General features: G+C 35.7%; 1 protein-coding gene across 2 annotated transcripts in view; it reads right to left on the bottom strand.

Annotated features, from left to right (window-relative positions):
• Positions 1-1828: 1828 nt before the first annotated feature.
• Positions 1829-25769, bottom strand: part of ARL6IP6 (ADP ribosylation factor like GTPase 6 interacting protein 6) — a 51377-nt gene continuing 27436 nt past the window's right edge. For both annotated transcript variants that reach the window (XM_036744686.1, XM_036744685.1), the window contains exon 4: positions 1829-5677. In XM_036744686.1, the coding sequence (XP_036600581.1) occupies positions 5584-5677 (94 nt within the window). In that variant the 3' untranslated portion in view covers positions 1829-5583. The remainder of the gene's footprint in view (positions 5678-25769) is intronic.

Below are 25769 nucleotides of genomic sequence, written 5' to 3'. Positions count from 1 at the left end.
CATGTATCTTTCTGTGAATGTAGTCCCCTGCCTTTGCCAAAAAAAAAAAGGGACCTATGTTCTATTATCTGTTTTCTGGGACCAACTGGTTTTTGCAATTGTCTGGCCTCATTTTTAGTGTTCTTTTAATTTACATTATTGTAGCCAGTGGGTGGATCATCCTTCAGGTCCTCTTGATTTCACTCTGCATCATTCATCAGTTCTGATGAATGTTCTAAACTGCTTTTATTTGTCATCTCTTACTGACCAATATTTCATTACAGTCTTATACCACAATTTTCTAGCTGCTTGCCAATCAATGAGCACCAACTCTGTCTACAATTCTTTCCTAACACAGAATGTGCTATTTTGTGGTGTATATTTAATCATATATTAAAAAATATACGTAATATATTATCTTATTTATACATAAATTTATATATTATATATGTTAAGCATTATCTATAGTACATAATAATATGATAAACCTCTTTGGGGTTTTTATGCCCAACAGGACTAGAAGGAGGCCAGGGCCTCAAGACGATGTAGAGTTGAACTGGTTCACTAAGGAGTTAAAATAGGGAAAGGAAGAGAGAGTGGCTAGTAAAGGAGGTGGCGGTTGTCCTTTGTGCTTGAAGAGAACCAAAATGACAGCACTATGTTGGGGTCAAGGTACAGTCCAACTGTGGCTGATTAGACCAATATGAGCTCAAGCTTGGCAGGTTCTACCACAGGCTGGGAACAAACAGTTCATGTGAACGTTCAGAGTGGAGATGGCTCTACATTTGAGCATCTCATGTTTCTTTTGAGCTACTATAATTCTCCTGTGAGCTACTGCAATAGAGCACAGCACCTTCTTTGAAGTTAGCATGCCATGCTGGGTGGTCCTTGCCAGTGTCTTCCCCATGTCTCACAATTGATTCCAAAATTCTTCAGAGAAACCTTGAGAGTGTCCCTGTATCACTTCTTCTGACCTCCAGTGCAAGTGCTTGCCTTGTGTGAGTTCTCTGTAAGTTTTTCAGGCAAACTTGTGTTTGGCATTCAAACAATGTGGCTAGCCCATCAGAGTTGTGCTCTCTGCAGTAGGGTTTGAATGCTTGGCAGTTCAGATCAAGAAAGGATCTCGGTGTCCAGTACCTTACCTTGCCAGGTGATCTTCAGAATCTTCTTAAGACAACTCAAATGGAATTTGGCCTGGAAGAGAGCTGAGGGAGGGGTGGAATGGAAGTGGACAAAAACTAGGATTTGGTAAGGGAAGGAAGAGGGAGAGGTAAAAAGCCAATAGATTATAAGGTATTTTGGAAATCTTGAACATGGAGGTAGGGCATTTGCAGGTGATGGCGAGATCAAGTGTGTGACCATCTTTGTGTATAGCTGAGGTAGGGAAAAGGAATAGGTCATGACAAGCGACAAACTGAGTGGGATTACTGGCTCAAAGGACGTGAATAGTTAATCAGTTTCCTCGCATAATTCCAAAATGTTTTCCTGCAGTTTGGACCACTTTATGGGTTCACCAATTGTGCCTTAGTGTACCTTTCTTCCCACAGCCCTCCAGTACTGACTGTTTTATTATCAATTGACTAGGTGTCAAGTGAAATAGTGAGTGGTTTTAATTTTTATTTCTCTTATTAATGATTTGGAGTATTAATCTCTAGATTTTCAAAGAGCATATTTCAATCAGTTCAGAAAAGGGAAAGATGTCATCCATAATACAAAATTCTTCAGGGGTAATCAACTCAAGAGGAATGGAAAACTCCTAAGAATTAAACTACCTGGAAATATTTTTACTCAAATATTCAAATTAACATAGTATTCCTATAAAGAAATGGTATTAAAAAAACTCAGAAAATCGGTTTTGAAAGTTTATTTCAGTATTGTAAACACATACACTAAAGGAAAGGGCAGTTACATGATGGTAAAACTTTATATATGATGAACATAGTTTTAGTTCAGCATGATTAAAAAAAGTAGATAGATATTAAGAAATTACAAAGCCAATCTCTTAAGAGTAAAAAAAAATTACTAGATACATAAAACAGGATCTTAAGTACCCATGCAACATGAAGAATCTCAAAAATGCAACAAGAATAGAGTGGTTCAAAAAAATCTTTCAGTTAAGACCATGATAAGGCTATAGGCAACATACCATACTTAGGGCAATTTTGCTAACTAGAAAAAAAAAAAGAATTATGCTTGTTTATGTGAACTGACAGGATGAAGCACAAAAGTTATAGTGTATAACAAACTTTTCCAGGTTGAACCTCCGATGGTTTAAGAATAAGCAAATTAGTACTTAAGTAATCTCCCTTTTTTGATAGTTGTTCATATCTGCTTATATGGCTCAGCTCTGATCAAGCCTTCTGAGTGGCTCTTGATGCCAGCCATAGCAGTTGGCTGTCAAAAGGAAATTATATAGAAAAAAAATTACAATTTTCTTCCCAAAATTGAAAGTGAAAAGTAAATAGGGGACAAGACAAAGCTTGGTAAGGACTAGGAAGTGTAAGATATGGGTTCTAGTCCTGGTTCTCTTATTAATTGTATGAAATAATTGCAGTGATTTAACCTTCTGCCTCAGCATCATTTATAAAATGAAAAGATTTGACTAGGATAATCTCTAAGGTCCCCGCCAGTTCTATGATTCTATAGTTCTTCCAGATTATTTTGTGTGTGCACATTGGGTAGGGGAGAGGGAAAGGGAGGGATATTCAACCTTGGATGGATTCAAATTTGCAACCTTAGACAAATGGATAAAAACCACCTTCAAATACTTATGAAATACCTGGTACTGATTCTTTAAGCAGTTTTGAGATAAGGCATTTCATAAACAGATATTAGTCTTCATAACATCCTGGGGAGGAGAGGTAAATATAATTTTTTTTTATCATCCATTAGGTACACATATATAATCACAGTGTGAACCAATATTCTGTCTGCAATTACTGGCTTGAAGGACATGAATAGTTATTCAGTTTCCTTGTATAATTTCACAATATTTTACAGAAGAGTTGGATCACTTTGTGTGCCTGTCTTTCCACAGCCCCTCCAGTACTGACTGTTTTATTACCAACTGACTGGATGTCAAGTGAAATAATGAGTTGTTTTTATTTGTATTTCTCTTATTAGCGATTTGCCTCATCTATACATGACATACTTCAAGAAACATCAGAGAGTAGATTAGTCAAAACCCTGAAAAGAAGGTGCTTTTTTATCAGCTAACAATGGTTTATCCCCTGAGGAAAAAAGAGAATCAAAAGCAAAAACAAACTGGTTATAAGACAAAAGCATATATTGCCTCAACTAGGAGAAATATTCTCCTTCCTTAAACTAGGAATCAAGGTTGTACAGTGAATAGAACTGGACATGGAGTCAAGGAAGATCTGGGATTGAATCCTGTCACATACACTGACTAGCCATGATGTGACCCTGGGCAAGATCCTTAACCTCTCTCAGCCTCAGGTTCCTCATCTGTCAAATGGAGATGATAGTAGCACCTACCCCCAAGGTTGTTGTGAGGAGAAAACGGGATAATATTTATAAAGCACTTTTCAAACCTTAAAGCACAACATAAATGTGTTACTGCTGTTATTATCATTCTTTTATGTACTTACTGCTAAAATGTTCACAATTTCCTAAGAGTCTTGTAAGAGCTTCTTTGGAAGGTTCAGCAGTGATCTCCTCAGTTGGAAGTGATATTGCTCTTAGGGGCTGAAGTATCTCTGAAATCTAACAAATGTCTTCATCTTATTTAATGCCACAAAAATCTGTAGAAATAGGTTTATATTCCTGATACACAATGGCAGTACTGTAGGTCTTGCTATGTAATTTATACAACAAAAACATTTTCAAAGAATAATAGACCAATAAGAGACAAATAAAAATTTTTTTTTTGTGTTTCAAAGACCAATTCCTTATAAAGTAGCATACAGATTAAAAACAGAACTAATTTTAGTCAGCTTCAAAGCACTTTGAGGTCAATGAGTCCATTTCTTGGTTATCACAAAGAGTATCATCTATGTGCCCTTCCAAAGAGATGAAGTACATAGTGAGACAATACTGGTTTTCACATCGAGCTAAGTCAAACCAGAAAAAAAGGGAAGAAAGACCATGGGTCAACCACATTATTAAACAAAATATGATAGATGTATCATTCTTTGTCACAAGCAATAATGACCATCAGAATTCCTGATGTAATGTGTTGCTATGCTAGTGAAAGGAAATAGCACTTTAGCACCAGCCTAGAAGGGATTGCTGAGTAACATGAAAGCTTTTGGCAATTCTAATATTTGCAAAGATTTGATCTGAGGACCTAAGTATTTATTACCAATAGAGTAATTCAGAATAAGATGTAAATACCCTTAAGAATGTGAGCAGTTAATAAATAACTGATGAATACTTAATCCTGATTGCTTTAAATACACACTAATCTACGAAAGTATTCCACATCATTTTGTTTATTTTGGAGCAGCCATTGTAATTTTTTGCTTTTTAAAGATTCTAAAGGAAACACACACACACATACATACACACAAAATTCTATGCTATTAGAAAACTTGTTTACTAAATCACTTCACATAGCAAAATACTTAACGAAAATTGGGGAAATGTGACGAAAATTCTCTGTTCTTGTTTATCTTACACAAGTAGACTGACAACACAATCTTTCCTAATATAATTTTGGTGTTAGAATAGCTTATTTCAAATTCCACATTCTAGAACTGAGGTGGTTTTCTAATTCCAATGTTTGCTTTTTAAATCAGTTCTCACAATAAACAAAACAGGCTATTTTTGTAAAAACATATTTAAAAATCTAAGGTTGTAGTGTGTTTTTTTCCTTTAAAAAACAAAAACAAAACAATGTGCAATTAGAGTAGGGAACTAGATATAAACCAATTAATGACATTCTAAAATTACTTAATAACTTTGAAAATCTCTTAAAATTGGCACTGATATTAAAAGAACTAATTAAAAAAATTTAAAAATACAAAAAGCATTATAGAAATGCATATTAAAATAGAAAAATATCTATAAATATCATTCTTAGTGGATGAATAATTCAAAGTCTAAAAATTCTGATTGTACAGATCACCAACAATTTTTAAAGTATGAAATGTAAAAGTAGGAAGCATGTGTTTCCTTTGCTAATCTAATCGAATAACACTAGTTTGATATAATATAAAAATGAGAATTAAAATTCTACTATTTCAGTAATTCCAATGTTTCTTAATGGAAGGCCAATATACTTATACAGAAGCATACTGTCAAGTTTAGGACCTACATTCAAGTTTTAGGATTACTTTCTTAAAAAAACATATAAACATACAAATGTTTAAAAAAATGAGGTAAAACTCTCAAATTCCATATAAAAGCACCTGAAACTTTAAAAGTTAGAGATTCTCCTTGTCTAAGACAGTGACATACACAGAACATCAGCACTCAAAGGGCAGTGGTTTGTTGTTGATGACGAGGAATTTGAAGCATTCAATGAATAGCAGATAATCCAGTTTTCTAAAATGGGAAATGATGTTCTTCTGTTTTATTAAAAAAACATGAATTGGATATTCTGCATTCTGTAGAAAATGATTTTGCCAGGGAACCAACGTGGATTCACATGAGGCACCATGCTACAGTGAGAGCAGCCACAACGCCATTCAAAATTGCCATGCTGTAGCCCATGTGGAAGGAATGACCTGTCAATCTCCTAGGGAAGAAACAAACGAAAATGTCAATTAGTGCAACAAGACATTATAATTATTCATTTAAAATTCTTAAAACCTGGGAATTAGTTCCCCAAACCTTTTTTAGAAGTTATAATATGGCTGTTAGTAAAATTGGCTACTTAAAAGAATTAGTAATTGAATACCTATCTTTTCATTTTTGTAGCTTTAGTTCAAAATGGGCCTACTTTCACGATAATCAAATGTAGTTACTTTAATTTCTCGGCCAGTTAACTCAGAGCATGGACAACACTATGGTTTTATTTTAACTCTTGCTTCATGGCCATAGACTCCAGCCTGGACGAGACACATTGATAACGCGTTAATTATTGTGTTAGAATCTTGTTTATCCATTGGTTCCTTATTAAAAATCCATCCTTTTCTTACTTTGATCCAACTATAAATACACATTTTATTTCAAATATTTGCTTTACCATCTATAAAACCTTAGATAGTTCATGCTAAGGAAACCTGTCTTATATTTATACACAAAAATTAAGACATGCCCAATTATAGTTGGTACTAGGTGGTACAGTAAATAGAGTGCTGGGCCTGGAGGCAGAAGAATCATTTTCCTGATTTCAGATCTGGCCTCAGATACTTACTAGCTGTGTGATCCTGGGCAAGTCACTTAACCCTGTCTGCCATGTGTAAAATGAGCTGGAAAAGGAAATGGCAATCTACTCTAGTATTTTGCCAAGAAAGCTCCAAATGGGGTCATAAAAAGTCAAACATGACTGACAACAACCACACAACTGAAAACAACCATAATCAGCAAATGAGATTGTCTTTGCTGGTATTTATTTTCATCCTAATTTTTTGACTTAAAAGATAATTAATGGACTCATTAGGCATAGAGGTTCTCTAAATAAATCCTCTCCTCTAATTTTTTTACAAGTACTTGAGGTTTCATTTATGACAAATTATGTTATGTCAACAAAGGCATATTTTTGTATATGACAGTAATTAAAGCAAATAAATCTTAGGCTTTGTTATACTTATGACTTTGTCTGAAATTTGTTCTTTACAATTGAAGAATTCTTAACTTCTGTTTTTAGTACACATCACTATCTCCAATAAAACAATATTCTTGATATCTTTTCCCTCTTAATACAGAAAAAGGGATACAGAAAGTAAGAGGATATCAACGGTATGATTCACAGGGGGAGAAGCTAAAATAGCAGGGTAGCAGGAAGAACTCCTCTATACAAATACAGAAAACCCACCAGACCAAGTCCTGACTGGGAAATCCAAGAAGAAAAAAAAAAATTACAGGTAGTAATTTTTCCACAGAATATTAGCAACCGAAAACAGGTCTAAAGATACTGGGGAAGGGATCTAAGCAGAAATGGTTCCATGGAGCATTCCAGTGCAAGGAGAAGCTGTGTATAAGGGGAAGAAGTCCTAGACCCATCACAGAGGGTCCTGACCTTGTGCAGGTTGCAGGAGTAGGTGTTAACTGGCAGCTCTGTAGCTTACTACTCAGTTATGTGTCACAAGATCCAGGGTAGATGGAGGAGGGCACCTGTGTCTTGGAGTGGCATTCCAGGGTGACGAGCAGTTGTGGACTCTGGACTGTGTACCTCCTAAAGAGCAAGTTCAGAAACAAGCAGCAGCTATTGGTTCTGACCTCAATTCAAAGCCTGTAGGGAATCACAAACCAAAGGAGACTCTACAATCCTGCTACTATGAACCAACAGAGTTTACCAGCTATCTGACAGGGGCAGAGTTCAGCAGCAGCTAATTTTGCACATAATCAAACCCAGGCTAGCAACTTGTAGAGCTCAGACCAGGGAGACAGCTACCAGACTTTGTCCTGGATCAGACCACTCTGATAGCACTGAAAGCTTGCAGGTATACAACCTGTCCCTGAGATCCTGGAATAGCACAACACCTTAAGAAGGCCACAAAAGCACTGTCTCTCCAGAACTGTGGCAGAGTCCAGGCCTAACATTAAGTCTAAATTCAGAAAGCTGACTGAATGAATGGCCAACAAAACCCCCCAAGACCAAAAAACCCCAAACCAAACTAAACCAAACAAAAGACAACAACAAAAAAAACCTCACTGCCCTACTCTAATAAGCTATTATGGTGGCAGGGAGAACCAAGACACAAATGCAGGAAAAAAAAAAAAAGGATAACTTTGAAACACCTACAAGCAAAGCCTCAAAAAAAAAAAAAAACAAAAAAAAAACCAAACCAAACAAAAAAAAAACACAGAGCTTGGGCATAAGTCCAGCTAGAATTAGAATTCTGGGGATAAGAATTTTTTTAAAAGAAGCTAATTTTTTGGTAGATGAAATGAGGACACAAAAGAAAAAAAAAACAGAAAAGAAATAAATGCTATAGAAGAAAGAATTGGAAGGAAAATTAATATTGTGACATGAGGTACAAAACCTTGCCCAAGCAACAAAATTACTGAAAATCAGAATGGACCAAACAGAAGCTAATGACTCCATGAGACAATAAGAAATATTAAAACAAAGGTAAAAGACTGAAGAGATAGAAGACAATCCAAATGACTCATAGCAAAAACTCATCTGGAAAACAGACTGAGAAGAGACAATTTAAGATCATTGGGCTACCTGAAAGCCATTACCAAAAAATAGAGCCGAAACATCATATTCTAAGAAATCATCAGAGAAAACAGTCAGATCTTTTAGAACCACAGGGTAAATAGAATCCACCAGTTATCTGAAAGAAACCTCTAAATTAAAACTCCAAGGCACATCATAGCCAAATCCAGGGGTCCCAGGTCAAAGAAAAAATACTTCAAGCAGCCAGAAAGAATTCAAGTATTGAGGAAGCATAGTCAGGATCACATAACATTTACCAGCTACAACCATAAAGAAACAGAGAGCTTGTAACATGATACTACAGAAGGCAAAGCTATAGGCTGATAGCCAAAATAAACATACCTAGCAAAACTTAGTATAATCCTACAGGGGGAAAATTGACCTTTAATGAAATAGAGGACTTCCAAGCATTCCTGATGAAAAGACCAGTGATGCGTTGAAACTTTCAAGTAGAGAAACAAGAATCAAGAGAAACGTTAAAAGATTAACATCTAAGCAGATAATCATAAGGGACTAAACAAGGATGAACTGTTTACATTCTAATATTGGGAGATATGTGTCTCCTCTGAAAGTTATTATCATAATATGGGGTCATCAAGGTTAAAAGAGGGCCTGAGAGGGATTGTTATATCTTGATGATCTCAAAAGAAGAATGGAAAGGGACAAGAGGAATACATTAGAGGAAAAGGGACATGAAGGTTAGCAAAAATTATTTAATATAATTAGGGTGTGCAAGTAGAAGCCGATACAAACAAGGCGGAAGTGAATTGGGGGAGTAGGTGACACTTAAACCTCACTTTCCTCTAAACTGGTGAAAGGGAAGAGGAATATACATACACACAGCTGGGTACAGAAATAAATTTCACTAAACAAGAGGAATAGGAGGGAAAAGGAAAGGGACAGGGGGAAAAAAGAGGGAGGATAAATTAAATGAGGAATTGGTTCCAAGCAAAACAAATTCTAACTAATGATGTACAAAAATATTTATAGTAGCTAGTTTCTCAGTGGTAAAGAATTGTAAACTAAGGTGATGCCCATCAATTGGGGAATGGCTGAACAAGTTATGGTGATATAACTTGTATACATATAGTGGTGTTCTATATGATAGAATATTCGATCTCTGTGCCTAGAGTCAGGAAGACTTGTATTCAAACCCAGCCTCAGAATACTTACTGTGTGACCCTGGACAGGTCACTTCTGTCTGCTTCAATTTCCTCATCTGTAGAGTGGAGATAATAGCACCTATCTCAGAGGGTTGTTTTAAGGATCAAATGAGCCAATATTTATAAAGTGCTTAGCACAGTGCCTGGCACACAGTAGGTGCTATATAAATACTAGCTATTGTTTTTATTTCAGAGAAACTAGGGAAGACTTTGTATCAGTAATTAAGGCGGGACTTTTTTTTTTACTGCTTTCTCTTTTGGAGCCCTTATTTAATCAAGTGCCCTTGATGAGTCCAGCTTTTTGTTTCTTTGGTTAAATCAGGAGTCTTTGATGATCTCCTTACCTCAAGGGAAAGCCTAGTTTACATGGGTTTGAGTCACATGTTGTGATGCCCTCTGACCCTGAACAAAGTATATAAACTCAGAGGTTGGCACTTTTCCTTTCCTTTCGGGACTTGAAGAGACTCTGGGCAGCTGTTGTTAAGAGCCCCCCTGGCTGTAAACCCAGATGTTGATGCTTCCCTGGTAACTATGAATTGTGATTTGAATCAGACAAGGTCTGTTGATGTTTATAATTTCTGTTTGTATCTGCTCTGAAGTTCAGGGTGCTGGTTTTTCCTCCTGAACTATGTGAGTTATATATATGTATGTTTGATTAAAGTGAGATTGTTAACCCCTTAAAGTTACTTTCCTTAGTAAAGCAGATCAAAGAACCTGTGCTGGCAGCTCTTGTTGGATCTTACACCTCAACAGCTGCTGCTAGCCAAATTGTTGCTACAGACTTATATGAACTGATGCATACTGAAGTGAGCAGAACCAGGAGAACAATTTATACAACAGCAATAATATTTAAAAACAAACAACTTTGAAATATTTAGGAACTTTGATCAATGCAATAACCAACCATCATTTCAGTGGTCTTACATTGAAACATGCTTCTTAACTAATAGTGAGGTGATGGATTTAGAGTACAGATTGAAACATTTTGGGGGGCATAGGGGTGGGAGATATAGTCAATGCAGGAGTTTGTCTTGCTTATGTGTTTGTAACACAGGTTTACTTTTACTTTCTTTCTCAATGGGAGGAGGGAGAGAAGGTAAGAGATGTGATGAATGAAAAGTTCAAGAGTCAGTTTCTGGGTAATCATTTTATTAATTATGGCCAGTGAGTAATTAATAAAAGGATGGTCATTTGGCCTTCTCTCATAAACCAAAGACTAATCATGGAGGCCTCTCAATGCTCATATGTTCTTGGATGAGTAGGTGGTCCTGACAGGGGCAATCAACTCTGATTGGTTATCACAATTAATGAGAGAATGAATATTATAATGAGATGGACCTATTCTAATGACAGGATGGAGTGGGGGACACATGACTTTGATTATGTCACTCTTACTCCCAGACAACCCCCAATCTTGGCAATCTAGACAAAGGATCTACCCTATCCCCCAAGTCTGAGTAGGACACAAAGAGCCAGAATTCACCTTGATCAGATTCTCTCTGTAAGGTTTTTCTACTTGAGTAGGGTAACAATTCCACCTAGATAAGATGGTCTAGGTAGGGAAAATTTGGGGGCAAGGTCAGTAATGTCTTTCAAAGACTGGTCATATTAATTTACAGGAGTTTATTTCTGAATGAGGAAATACAAAAAATCTTAATTTTAATTAATAATTGGTCATGAATATAACAGAGAAATGACTATTTCAAAGGCAGATTTTTGATCGGGAAAAAATTTTTAATTTAAAAGAAAAGAGTGAGCTTTATAGTTCTACAATTCATAGAAAGCAGAATAGATTCCTGTTGGTTACAGCAACCACCAAATTTCCTAGTGGAGACTCAAGACCTGGGTTAGGAGCATTGTTGGACAAGAAATGCAGAGAAATAGAAGTATTAAAGCATGGGAGTACCCAGAGAATCTTCCCTTCCAGTTTTAAAATCTTCACGATTACTACTATTTTTTTTTTGCTACAAAACCTAGGGGTTGGATGACATGTTTGAGTCCTAGGTAATATCAAACATTTTCAATGAACTATAGAATTAAGATCCTGGCCCATCAGGATACGGAAGAGAAAAAGTACTTAAAAATATTATTTTCCATACTTCAAAGTCTAGAGAAATTGCTTCAGAAAGACACAACAAACAAGAACTTCTGTTCTTTCTAGTTGTTGACCTACCCAGGCCTCACTTTTAGCCCAGGCCCATTTTTAGATATATCTGCAGTGTGAGTAAGTACTAATTTGCATGACTGGATTACACATTACTCCATAAAACAGTTCCATTAATTTTCTTGCTCTTTTAAAAGTAGTGAATTCTCAAGTATTCATGGAACATAAACCTATTTTAATCTAATCATCAAGTTGAAATATCAGTACTATTATCCACTATGGCAAAGACATACTGATAGCTTAGACAAATTTACATAAGTAGTAACAAAATGAAGTTAACCATGGAAAAGAACTTTAGGATTTACTTACTATTCATTTTTCACTAGCTTATAACAAAAATAAATAAAACAGATCTGGTGGAATCTTTTGATCTGATATAAGCACACATGAAAGAATGGATCATCAGTAGGTAACGTCAAGAAGAGAGGTCATTGATCTTGTGACACAGATATATAAATCACAATGCTTTGGTGTTCTCTGTGCCCCAGATTTCAAACACCTTGTAGCAGTCTTTTGATGATGATGTTTTTTGAAGTTGTTCTTTTTGGTCATTTCTAACTCTTCACAACAATCCTATTTGGGGTTTTCTTGTCAAGAATACTGGAGTGCCATTTCCTTCTCTAGTTCATTTTAGAAATGAGGAAATAGTGGCACAAAGGGTTAAGTGATTTGCGCTGGGTCACACAGCTAGTAAGTAGCTATGGCTGAGTTTGAACTCAAGTCTTCCTGACTCCAGGTGAGGCACTCAATCTAGTGTGCACTTAAGCTGCCACTACAGTAGCTTAGGTCTGCCAAATTACCCTAGGAACACAAAGAGCACAGGCTAATACACTACAAAAAAAACCTCAGAACAACAGAATCTCAAAGCAATATTGCTCTGGTACCAAAGGGTCTCACTTGATTCGTTTTCTAAATTTCCAAAAGAATCAGCTCTGCAAGAGCAGTAGCATGACCAGCTTAACTAGTACTAGCCCAGAACTTATGCTTCTCCCTGCTGGCAAAAGGAAGTCATAGCTTAGTAAAGCAGCTCAATGCTAATCAAAGTAGGCTCATGCTCCTACCATTCAGTTGCCCTGCCTTCCTTAGAATAGAAATAGATTTGGATTTCATTCAGTTTTGTTTTCCTGTCTCCTACAAACCAGGCAAATTTAATTCATTTTGCACTGAAATTTAAGTTTGTATTTTAAAAGCACAGCAGAGCATTACAGAATTTAGAGCTAGAAGAAGCCTCAATGGCCATCTAGTCCGCCTATGCCTCAACAGAAACCCTACGTGGAAGCAACTAGGTGGCTTAGTGAATAGAGCACTGGGCCTGGGGTCAGGAAGACCTGAGTTCAAAACCAGTCGCAGATACTTGCTAGGTGTGTGACCCTGGGCAAGTCACTTAAATTCTGTCTGCTTAATCCACTGGAGAAGGAAATGGCAAACCACTCTAGAAGAGTTGGACACAACTAAACAACTGTAACATATTCTCCCCTATACCCTAATCAGTGGTCCATCTAGCCTCTACTCTAATAAAGAAGAACTTAACAAACCCTAAGACAGTCTATTCCCCTTTCGAAGAATTCTAATAGTTTTTCCTGACATCAAGCCTCAATTCGTCTGTGATGTCCACCCAGTACTCCTGACACTGTCTTCTGAAACCACACTGAACAAGCCCATTTCCTCCCCCACATGACAGCCGTTCGTTTACTTGAAGGCAGCAATCAGGCCTTCTCTTCTCCAGCTAAACATCCAATCTGAGTGTTCTCTTCTGTGCTAAATATGGGCAGTTCTTTGAACTGATCTTCATATAGCACAGACTCCAGGACCTTCACCAACCTGATTGCTTTCCTTTGGGCATTATCTAGCTTATCATTGTTTCTAAACTGTGGTGCCAATAGTGTAAATCTGATCAGAGCAAAGTACAAAGTCACTATCTCTTCCTTATGTTTGGAAGCTTTTTTTTTGGCTGCACATCATTCTGTTGACTCATTGACCTTTCAAGTCCCCTAAAAGACAAATGTTTTGTTTTTTTTCCAGACAAAAATGTCTAACTATAGTTCCTATATACTTGGGAAGTTTTTTGTTTCTGAACCCCAAGACTATCCCTACTAAATTTAATTTTGCTGAATTCAGCCCCAATGCTCTACTCTGATAAGATCTTTTTCAAGTCTGTCACTCACTATGCTCCACAGCTTATTTCAAAATATTCACCAATTATCTTTTAGTAGAGAAGGACCAAAGACTTCTGGCAGACTCTTTTTATTCCAGCAATTTATTTGTGATCTCGTGGTTCCTATCAATGTGAAGAAATGAACTGGTATTTCAAATGTCCAGATGCTTGATGTACTCCAGATAAAGAAGAAACTACCTTGTTTTTGTTAAGAGAGCTTTATGCCTTAAATTAGTATAGGATGTAGTATAGCATAGCATACTACAGTATATTTGAATTAGAGAATTGGGCCTGGAGTCAGGAAAACTCATTTTCCTGAGTTGAAATCTGGTCTCAGACACTTAACTAGCTGGTGACCCTGTTTGCATGAGTCTTCTTCATTTGTAAAATGAGCTACTGAAAGAAATAGCAAACTACTCCAATCTCTTTGCCAAGAAAACCCCAAATGTAGTAAAAAAAGAGTCAGACATGATGGAGAATGACTGAAGCAACATTAAAACACCCAACCATTTTCTTTCACTTTTATAGAATGTCTACTAAAAAAAAAGGTAACAGGAAAACAAATGATGATGGGAAAATGGGGAAGGATGGAAGTGAGGGGGAAAAAGTGTTGTCCAATGGCCTGCATACCTTTGTGAGAATGACATCTGATATACATATACAAAAGGTACCTACCCCAAGACAAATAGTGCTCCTAACCATCGTACTTCTTTCTAAGAGGACTGTCTAGCTCTCTAAAAAGCTGATACAGATGAAGAAATATTTTTACTGTCTTTTAAGTTTGACAGAAATATATATATTTCCACTGAATAATAGGCAAAAGTACATCATGTTTAATGCTGAATAGTGCCAAATTCAGGCTGATGGAAAGATAATATACCTGGCACTGTCAAAATGATTTGATTTTCTTCGTTATACCATATGGATTCCCAATCTGGTTAACATTCATGAATGGAGGGAGAAAAAACACAGGAAAGCAAACTCCATGGTAACATGATGAAAAATATTTACCTTTAAAAGACCTTCCACTTTATTTTAGACTACAGGAAAGTTTCAAAATTGATGACATTTTTTGGACATTGTCAATGCAGGAATTTGTTTTGCTTGATTGGGCATGTTTGTAGTAAGTGATTTGTTTTTCTTTTCAAATGGTGAGGTGGTGGGAGAGAAAAATCAAATTTTGTTAATTAAAAATTTAATAAAATTGACGAAACAGATTATTTTGAAAGTTGATGCTACTACTAGTGATTACTCTATATGCATTTGTATGTGTGTGTGTGTGTGTCTAAATAAACAAGAGGATAAAAGTCCTTTCACTACAATGCATGTCCAATATGAACAAACTATCTGGACATATCTACAACATTAACAAGATACTCTATTAGGTACTGTGAATACAAAGATGAAAAAGTTAACACAGGTCCTACCCTCAAGGAGATAATGTCATGTACACAAATGAGTCTAATACAAAATAAACTATAAAAGAGGACAAGGACAGATGAAAAAGTGCTCTAGGGAGAGGAGGAAGATAAAACTTCAGAGGAAAAGGAATGGTTAAATTGGTAAGAGAAGCAGTGAAACAGCAGCCAAGTAAGGTAATTTATCACCATTTGGAGGGAATAACTTAAAGGTATTCTTTCTAATAATTGGAAATAATGAGTCTTCATATTAAAAGCAGTAACAAAAAACAAAATCATTCCTATCTTCAAGGATCTTACATTCTCTTAAGGAGAATATAACACGTACATGGATAAATAGAACTTAATTTGAGGAGGAAGCAAGCACTAACACCAGGGAAGTAGGAAATGTACATGTACCTTCAAAGCCTTAGGGCAGGAAAGAACACCCAAGATAGCTCTGAAGAAAGTTGAGGCCTACAAAAGGCAGAGGCAGGGAAGGAAGGTGTTCCAGGCATGCAAGACAGAGTGTACAAAGACATGGAGATCAAAGAATGAGTTTGGTGAACAGCTAGTAAAGACTGTCTTGCTAGCACATAAAGTGAGTGAAGGAGAATAATAGTAATCCAGAAATTCAGGCAGAAATCTGATTATGAAGAATTTAAAAAACTAGGCTAAGGAACTTGTACTTTATCCTACTGGTAATAGAAACCCACTGAATATTTTTTTTAGTAGGAGAGTAAAATATTAATATAGTAACTATGTGAAGAATGTCTTAGAGAAGAAGTTTAGAAAAAGGGACACCAGGTAGGCCACTGCATTAGTATCAGTGAGAAACGAAGTGATGAAGGCCTGAACTCTCCCAGTTCTGCTTGTAACTCTCCAGACTTCCCAAGGTGCCTCAGTTACTTTCTCACTCTAGAACTTTCCTCATTGCCCAAGGCCTTCTCACACTAAAACATCCCTCCCTTCAGTCCCTTTCTCTCATCAATCACCTGAGGCCTCTATTTCATTCTCTTCCAGGCTATGCTTCTGACTTTGAAAGACTTTGCCTCCATGTCCTCTACAGATATTTTCCCCTCTATCCTTCAACTTCTCATCTCATCTAATTGGGTTGTTACCACCTCCCCATACCCCCACCCTCGATTAAATTTAAGTTCCTTTAAGACTGACACTGTCTTTTCCAATGTTTAGCACAGTATCTGGCACATAGGAAGCTCTTATGGTTGCATGACTGCCTAGGGTGGTTGTCATATGAGAGAAAAAGGGAACAGATATGAGATGTTGTAGAAGCAGAATTGACAACTTGGCAATTGGATGGATAAAGGAAATGAGGGAGAAGTAAAGTCAAAAATGATTCCAAGGTAGCAAACCTGGGTTGCTTTAAGAACTGTAGTACTCTCTCCACAAAAATATGCTATGGTTGTAAGTTTCAATCTTTATACAGACTAGTTAACTTTTAGAGAGGAAATCAATTCTACAAGTACAGGCTGTACCCCTAAGCCCTGAAGCCAGTTCCCAAATACATTCTTTTGACTACTAGGATAGCAACTAGGCAAGAATTTGGATATTAGTTATTCTCCCGGTAATCAAAGCATATTTTAAAGATGGTCTGGGTTGGAACTGCAGTGTATATCTGTAAAATTGATTTATTCTCTGAGTTGTTTGTGTAGAGGTTATGCATATAAATTTGACCTCATTATCATTATGCAGAAACCATGGAGTAAATCAGTTACAAAGTATTATTGTCCATAGTAGCACAGACAGAAAAAAAAGGGACTGACTTCCATTCTATCATTTTTTAAATTTGGTATTTAAATTCAAATTCATATACTCTATGAAAAGAACAGTGAGCTAGAATTACAAAGATCTCGGCTTACAGCTCAATTCTGACTCAGTAAATTGGGATAAAAGTCACAATACCTTTACACCTCAATTTCCCCATATGTATCTGGAAAAAAAAATCTTTTTTGCATCATTCCTAATAGATGATATACGTGTGTGTGTATATATATGTATACATATATAGGTACATAAATAGATTGTATGAAAATCTGAAAAGTAAAAGGCACTATGAAAATGCTAGATGGAATGAAGGGAGAAAAAAGTAAAATGAGGGAAAAAATAATACATAGTGCTCTAGGAAAATCTGAGGAAGGAGAGCACACTTTGATCTAGGAAGAATGGAAAGGGTGAGATCTGGGAATTCTCAGAAGCAGAGTTGATGCACCACAGAGGATAACTTAAGACAGGAGGAGGAGCTCAACCCATGGCCTGGCTTGCCAGAAGACCCAGGTCTAGAGAGAAAGGTTTGGATGGTGGAGAGCTGAAGTGAAAAGTGAAATGCTACTTTAGCAGTCCCCAGAATTGTTTAATGTCTCGATATTTTAAGGATCAACTTTCTGGGAGAGCACAATAGTACTTTTAAGTTTTTGCTGTTGAGTTGTTTCAGTTGTATCCAACTTTTCTTGGGAAAGATACTGGAGCAGTTTGTCATTTCTTTCTCCGGATCATTTTACAGATGAGGAACCGAGGCAAATACAGGTTAAATGAATTGCCCAGGATCACATAGCTAGTGTCTGAGGTCAAATTTGAACTCATGAAGATGAGTCTTCCTGATTCCAAGCCCAACAGTCTATCCACTGAACCACCTAGCTGCCCCCTTATAATACTGCTTGTTTTAAGTTTTTCTGTCAGTGTGCTTACAGGTTAACAAATATTTCTTTTGTGTATAGAGGAAATAGCTATTCTACACTTGATTTCCATTTTAAATTGAGCATCTTTCTATTCTTCTCTTTAGAGGGAATATAGTACCAGATATGAGTAATTTTCCCTGGGGCTCCGGGGTTGGGACATAAAGAGTCTGACTCCTCTAGGTATTGGTCAGGCTACCCAAGGACTGCACCCACTCTGTACCTTGATGCATACTGACCCTAGAGGAGTCTCAGAGGTCTTGGGGTTGAGAGCAAGGGCTCCAACACTAATCCCCACCCCACAGAGGGTGTTGTTACCTTTTTATCACATAAACATATATGATTCATATCCAGCTTTTCCAGGTTAACAAAAGCAAACTTCAATAGGTTTGCCTCAGCTCTCTGACATGTTTGAGTTCCTACTGTGTGCAAAATTTTGTGTTATGACACTGCAAGATATGAATGAAATAAAAGTTTCTTGTACTGGTATTACTTTTCATGAGAACAGAAAAAGTGCTAAAAAAGAAAAGTTAGCAATTTCAGATTCCATCCAATCAACTTTAATTAGGTTGATAATCTCAAAGATTAAAGAAGGATGCACGGCATGATGTTACAAGAGAATTTTACTTTCTCCAATACTCCTCCATTCCCAAATACCTGTTCAGAGTGAAAATATTAAAGGGGAAATGGGAAGAAGATAGGGGGAAGGAAATTAAATGATTATTTATCTATTGTATTCATGTTTTTCTTACACGTAACTCCACTGTTTCTTTGTGTTTATGTCCCTCAAGTCTCATTTATACAGGTTTTAATATATATGACATATTTTTACCTTCCAACATTTAAAAGACAATTATTCACTACTACTCTCATTCTGAATATGGTAGGTCTTTATTTCAGAATGAAATTTTAGGCTTTCTGCTATGAGAACTATTAAAAGTCTTGTTCTAGTTTGTCATCTATTTCTTTTTTTTAAACTCTAACTCTTCTAAATTTCAGGATATTTCTCTTCTATTACCTCAACTTACAGAAGTCGTAGTGAAACTCATTTTGCTGTACCTTACAACCAAACTTTATTTCCTTATTCTGAGTTCTCTATTTCAAAATCTCAAATGAAATTATCTTCCTTGCATCCTTGCCTATAATTTTTACTTTTCCTTATTTCCTGTTTCTTAGTTCTTAAGAGGTGATATGGAAATAACATTAAAAATGCAGTATACAAGGAGATCTAAAATAGAAATAGATTTTAATTGTAAATGTTATTTGGTATAATATTATTATTTTGACTTTCATTCTTCTACTCATATGCTGGCTAAATTCATGGCTAAAATAGATAACTTATTATGTGTTAACTGATTTTCTCTTAATAATTAAAACCACTTTTAACAACTTAGCTCTTAAACTAGTGTTCTCTACATATAAAGAAATCTCCAAAGATAGATCTATTTTAGATGATAACACATTTTTTCCTTCGCTTCTAGATATTTTTTGCTTTTATCTATCAGCAAGAATAACTAAGATTAAATAACTGCTAAGATTAAGTAATATTGCAATAGGGTAGAGCAGTAAAGGTATGACCTAAACTCAAATTACAGTCAAAATAAACACTTGTCCTTTACCAAAGAGGTAGAAATGTAAATTTCTCAGTAGTTCTTTCGGACAAATTTAGTGCTGACAAAGGAAAAAAAAAATTGGCAATTTTTATTAAGAATGGAAATACCTAAATTTAATCATGAGTTAGCTAAATGTATAAGGCAATCAATACCTACTATATGGAACAGTAAGCAAAAAAATTATTCAACATTATTTTACATTTACATTTTTATTATTGTCAGCAATTTACAGTTAAGGAAACAGAGGCAGACAGGTTAAGTGACTTGCCTGGAGCACACAGATAGTAAGTGTCTCAGTCAGAATTTAAACTTACATCTTCTTGATTCCAGACCTAGAGGCCTCCTAGTTGCCTCTTAACTCTTTTTAGATTGGTTGCAAAAGACTACATTCATGAAATGGCATTTCAGGAACTTTCTGAATAACAGAAAACAGAGAGCCTACCTAGACAATCTTGTATAATGACAAGCCACTGAACAGACTTAAATAGAAAAATGGAGGTAGTCAAGAAAGTAGAAAGACCCTCATTTTAGTTTTTGTTATATATATTATAGACAGAAAAATTATGGTTCTACCACTCCTCCCCACCCCATCCTGTATGTATTCAAAACCAATGAACCACTGAGAACAAGTTCAAAAATAGGAAAGTGTTAGTGTTACCTATCAAATAATACTCCTCTTCAGCAGCAGAGAGCACTCTTCTGGACCTTTCAGCTGTTCTTAGATCCACTTATTCATTCTTTCTGCTACTAATTAACACAGTTAAGCAAAAGTATAACTAGGAATTATTGCATCTGATTAAGTAACACTAAATGTGTCCACAGACGAGTAGGGATGGAGGACACCAAGAACAAAGCTTTCTGAGGTTTAGACAAAAGACTAGGATATCAGTATCAATCTGCTATGCAAGGGCGTAAAAGCCCACCCTTAACCTATCATCTGGTAGTTTCTTATTTTAATGAATTATTCCTATTAGCTAAGTGCCAAGCTCAGTTGTTTCAACACAGGAGATAAGACTATGAATATGATCAAAATCCTCTAAATTTGATACCTTCTGGCAAAAAATCAATTTTCCCTATTCAAGTTACCAATCTATAGTCAAGAGTCATGGCAAACAGGAGGAAAAATAAACTTTTATTATTTGGAGAACTTTATAAAAAGAGAAGAAAACCAGAATTAGTTATTATGTTTTGTCTACTTCTATTTTCCATGGGATATATTTTATCCCACTCAAATATATCACTGTGTGTGTGTGTGTGTGTGTGTGTGTGTGTGTGTGTGTGTGTGTATAATACCACTGAAATCTCAGATTTGAGTGTTTTAACCCTCTGATGTTAGAAACCACAACTTCTGAATAAATTACATTAATGTTGACAGCAGTAGAATTGAGGCTCCAAAGATAGTCACTAGATAATGAAAAGTTCACGATATTCAAACACCAAGGCCAAGTTTTTTTTTAATCTATCCTCTTTTTGTCAGCAGCTTTTTCTTTCCTACTGCAATTAGCCATCTGACATCTGTTTCATTAGTTCATAGCAATAAAGAATCTGATTCTACAAAGAGGCAACTCTCCAACAGTGCTATAAGAGTACAATGCATTGCATTCACTGTCAAATCTAGTGTATTTTGGAAAAGAAATTTCTAAGTTAAATATTAAAATAATTCTTATCTCTAGAGGGCATGTCATCCCTTTAGTTAAAGACCAATCACACTTACCTTTCAATTCCAACTTTACAATTCTATTTGTGCCATATAGGTTTATTTTTAAAACCCAAAACTCAAGGCAGATATAGGGTCCTGAGCTTTAAAAATTTTTCGTCATACCATATGGGAAATAAACCTACATAGAAATGTAAAGGAGATATTTTACAATTTCCAAAAAAGGATCAGAAGAGTATAAAGATGCTTCCATAAATTTAATGATTGGTCTTTGCTCCTATGGAAAAGACTTTTATGCTAGGCCAAGGAGAAAAGCAAAAGTTAACAGCTCAGAGGGATAAAGGCAGGCAACAAGCAAAAAATATAATTGGAAAATATGATTCAGTTCAGGACAAAGAAATGAGATAGGTCAAAGATTTTAGACCATATAATCCCACAAATACATATCATGAATAATTTGATCAAGAAAAATGGGAAATGGATATAAGACCAGGCATTGCCAAAGACTATTATCATTTCCTAAATGTTTAAACAATTACTTAATCCATCATTTCTACAAGGAGACCTAAAGGACCTAGAAACTACCTTGGTCAGCAAAACTTGATCTCCTTGCCAAGAAAAAGGATATTACAGCCAAGACAACACCAGTTTAGAGTACAAACTAATTTCTGAGCTCTTACAGAGGATGATGGTGGAAGATTATGAGTAGTATCATGTAATAAAACAAGAAGTAGTAGAGAAAAAACAAGTCTAAACAAAGTTTAGCAATAGATCCAACTAAAAAGTCATCTTGAGGGCACTTAAGGATGAAACTAGAAGGACAACAGGTTCGTAAGAAATATGGAAGATCAGTAAAAATTTTTATAACTCTTTGCCATCAGTGACAACATAGCCAATGAATCTGGATTATAATACCAAAGTTTTGCTACATGAGGAATTTTAGGGTTTTTTTTTTGTTTTTGGGGGGGCAGGGCAATTGGGGTTAAGTGACTTGCCCAAGGTCACACAGCTAGTAAATGTGTTGTGTCTGAGGTGGCATTTGAACTCAGGTCCTCCTGACTCCAGGTCTGGTGCTCTACTCACTGCGCCACCTAGCTGCCCCAACATGAGGAATTTTAAATGTCACTAAAAACACAAAGATGGGAAAAGCAGAGGGACTGGACTAACTACACACAGAAGAGCCGTGCTTTATACAACAATTTTGAGGGCTCTGATGGTTTGATTTTTCAAGGTATCTGAAAAATGGAAGGATGCCAAAGGAGAAGAAAAAATCTGAGACCTTTATGTTATATAAAAAAAGAATATCAATAACTACCAACCCACATGCCTTTTTTTTTGTATCACTCTAAAATTTCTATGAGCATAATCTATCTATGCATGTCCCAGAGTGGTACAATGGAAAGAGGGTACAGGTCTGAATGCAGTACTTGTTACTTCTTGCCCGTTGGGACCTTGAGCAAATTACTTTATCACTCTTGGCCTCTATCCCTCATTTGTGAAATGTGGCCAGGGAGTAGAGGTTTTAAATTATATGTCCTCTAAGGTTCCATCCAGCCTTAAATCTATGCTTCTATGTATACTTGATGAAAGTGTAAAAAGAAGCTGCCTTAAAAAAAAAATTAAATCCAACAACATTAGATTTTTTCTTAACCAGGAAAAAGCAAGAATTGCCTATATCTCCATGGAAATGAATTATTTTCTATGCTTATCACACCTTAGTGAGTTTAATAACAAAATCAGTTATAATATTAATACTCAACTGACACATTTGACAAAAGCGTATTCAATACTTCAAAAACCTGAGATTTCATTGGCATAAGCACTTCTCTAACCACAAATCACAAATCCTGTAAACTTTAGTTGACTCCTCTCTTCATGAGTTGCTAAGGTTGAAAAAATTCACTGTGTAGTTAGTATTCGGTCTTTTGGTAAGAGTTCACTGCTTCCCCACATCCCAATCTTTTCTTCTTCATAGGTCTCTGGCATAAACTGCAAGAGGGTATCAGGGGAGAACAAAAATAAAAAAGGAAAGAAGAAAAACCACTCTCCTCTAAGTAAAGAAGTTTATAGAGTGACATTCAAATGTTCTTTTCTGCAACAGAAAATTTCCTATATATATCAATATGACAACCATATGTGAGGAAAAACAAAGAGCCGCTGATTGAGAAGATGTCTGAAATATACATACACTACACAGTGTACTACAACTCGGTAGTCAACTATTTTTTCTAGTATTCTTATATTTCCCAAAAGTACTATACTTACTTATCTTTTCAAAGTATCACAATATGCTCTTAATAACAGAAATACAAATATGCAATGTACACTAATGTCAAAATAGGAATAAGAACTGTTTTACATCTTCATATCTCCATATGAATCAGTGATCTAAATTTGGTAAATTTGGCTGATGTATTACCTCTCATATTAGTTTACAAGTTTCTTTTAACAGAGACTATTAGATGGTTCACTTTTTCTCGGGAATGACTCACTTTTTTTTTTTAACACTGTCTAAGCCCTGGCTCCACAGGACAACACTGTGTATTAGCAGTAGCAATATTTAGCCACAGGTGATCTACCCAGCCTTTACTAGATATAATGGGTTTACACAAGATATCGTCAGACTCCTGCCCTTGAGGAGTTTACAAGTTTCTTCAGGTACACAATTTAGTAGGCACTGGAGTAATATACTAAATATGCTCTTAAATTTTTGACAACTAGTGGGAATATTGTAAAAAAAAAAGTATGTAAATTTTAAATTATGTATGTTATACCGATAGACAACCACTTGCTCTCAGATCAATTAGGCATGCCTGTCTTTGCTCTGAATGTCTTATTTATGGAAGTAGAATATAATTTTTTTTTTTGCAAATAGTCTTAACTTAAAAAAATTCCCTCTAGTTATAAGCAAATTATAGTTGGCATCAGAACATAGGATTTAAGAGCTAGAAGGAATTTTGAAGTTCATCTAGTTAACTCTCTCCTTTTATAATATGAAGAAACAGAGCCCAAGACTGGTGAACTGACTTGTGAAAGTCATCATAAAAACCATTTAAAAAAATTGCTATACATATCAAAAATTTAATTTACTGGCAAATTATCTTCGAAACTAGATGGTATTTGAATCTCTTCCTTAAATTAAAAAAAAAACCACCAAGGTCCTTCAGAATGCTTAAAAATGAAAATGTAAAGAATTATTTAATGTAAATTTATTAAGAAGCTGATTTTTTCATAGAGAAGTCTTGAGTTTGAACACCAATAAAAAGCTTTTATGTACTACACCAATCAGATTCAATGAAAAATAAAGCCTAAAGCCTTTAATTCTATAAAAGACTGGAAAAGTTGTTTCCTATGCAAGCACTCACCCTGCTGGCATGATAGAGTATATACTGCTTTACTTGACATTTTTTGAATACCCATGTATTTTCCACCAAGGACATGAGACGGCAGGATGCTCACAACCTAACCTGAAACCCCACTTGTTACATAACCTTACAAGAGTACCACATATGACTTCTGAATTCTTTATGAAGGGCTAACTACATACATTTATTTTCTGATGTTTATAATCATTCAAAACTTCAGCCTGACATAAGAAATGATTAGTAGTTTTTTTCTATGATCAAAATTATTTTACTCTATTTTGAAAGGAACTTAATAACACTGATTTGAATAGAATCAGAGCCTGTTTTTAATCTGGCACCACTCTCATGTTAAAAAGTAATATTTTAACATGGAATGATTTCTGTATTAGGAATAAAAGTATGCTGAGGTAGCTAAAAGTTTTAACATTGCCAAAATGCACATGCTTACAAAAGTTCCTAAAATGTAATGTGAAAAAAATCAACATATTTTATTCAAAGATATCTTATTCCCCAAGATAAGTGAAGAAGTAGTGCAAGTTCTTGATGTTGGGGGTAAGGTACAAAGCAACTATTCTAATTATATCCCATGAACCATGGCAATGATTTCTAAAAGAGCAGAATCACCACAAAATTTTTCTACTCTTACATGTATCCTTTCTTACCTCCAAAAAGAAAAACCATCATGAGGTCCAGTTTAAATATATGAAATAGCAATTTGTCTTTCCTTGGCAGTTAAAACATTCTGCTTTCATTCACAGTCATTTGATCATTCAATTGCTAAATACAATGGCTTATCTCAATCCTCATCCTTTTTGACCTTAGTGCAAGATCTGATACATAGATCAACCCCTCCCTACCAGATAGTTTCTCCTTTCCAGGTTTTCATGCATCTGCTCTAGGACCCCTCCTTCTCAAGCTCCTTCGTCGGACTATCATTGGTATCTCTCCATCTAATTCTGATTGTACTCCAAGACTCAGACCAATGCCCTCTTCCTTCCATCTTCTCTCTACACTCTCCCTTGATGACTACACCAGTTCCCATGAGTTCAATTACCAACTTGAAACGATGACTTGTAGATCCATGATCCCTAGTGTCTCTCCTGAGTTCCACTCCCATGTAACCAACCACCTTTGAAATATTTCCAACAGGATATCCCATACCTATCTTCTCAAATTTGACATAACCAAAACAGAACATCATCTTTCCTACCAAAACCACACAGCCCACCTGTTACAGGCACCCGAATTCACATCCTTGACAACTCATTCTCCCTCACATATCCAATTAGTTGC

Source organism: Trichosurus vulpecula, chromosome 2 (assembly GCF_011100635.1).
Source record: "Trichosurus vulpecula isolate mTriVul1 chromosome 2, mTriVul1.pri, whole genome shotgun sequence".
NCBI classification, from domain to species: Eukaryota; Metazoa; Chordata; class Mammalia; order Diprotodontia; family Phalangeridae; genus Trichosurus; species Trichosurus vulpecula.
The sequence above is the reverse complement of the archived record's forward strand: the minus strand, read 5'-3'. Positions and strand labels throughout refer to the sequence as shown.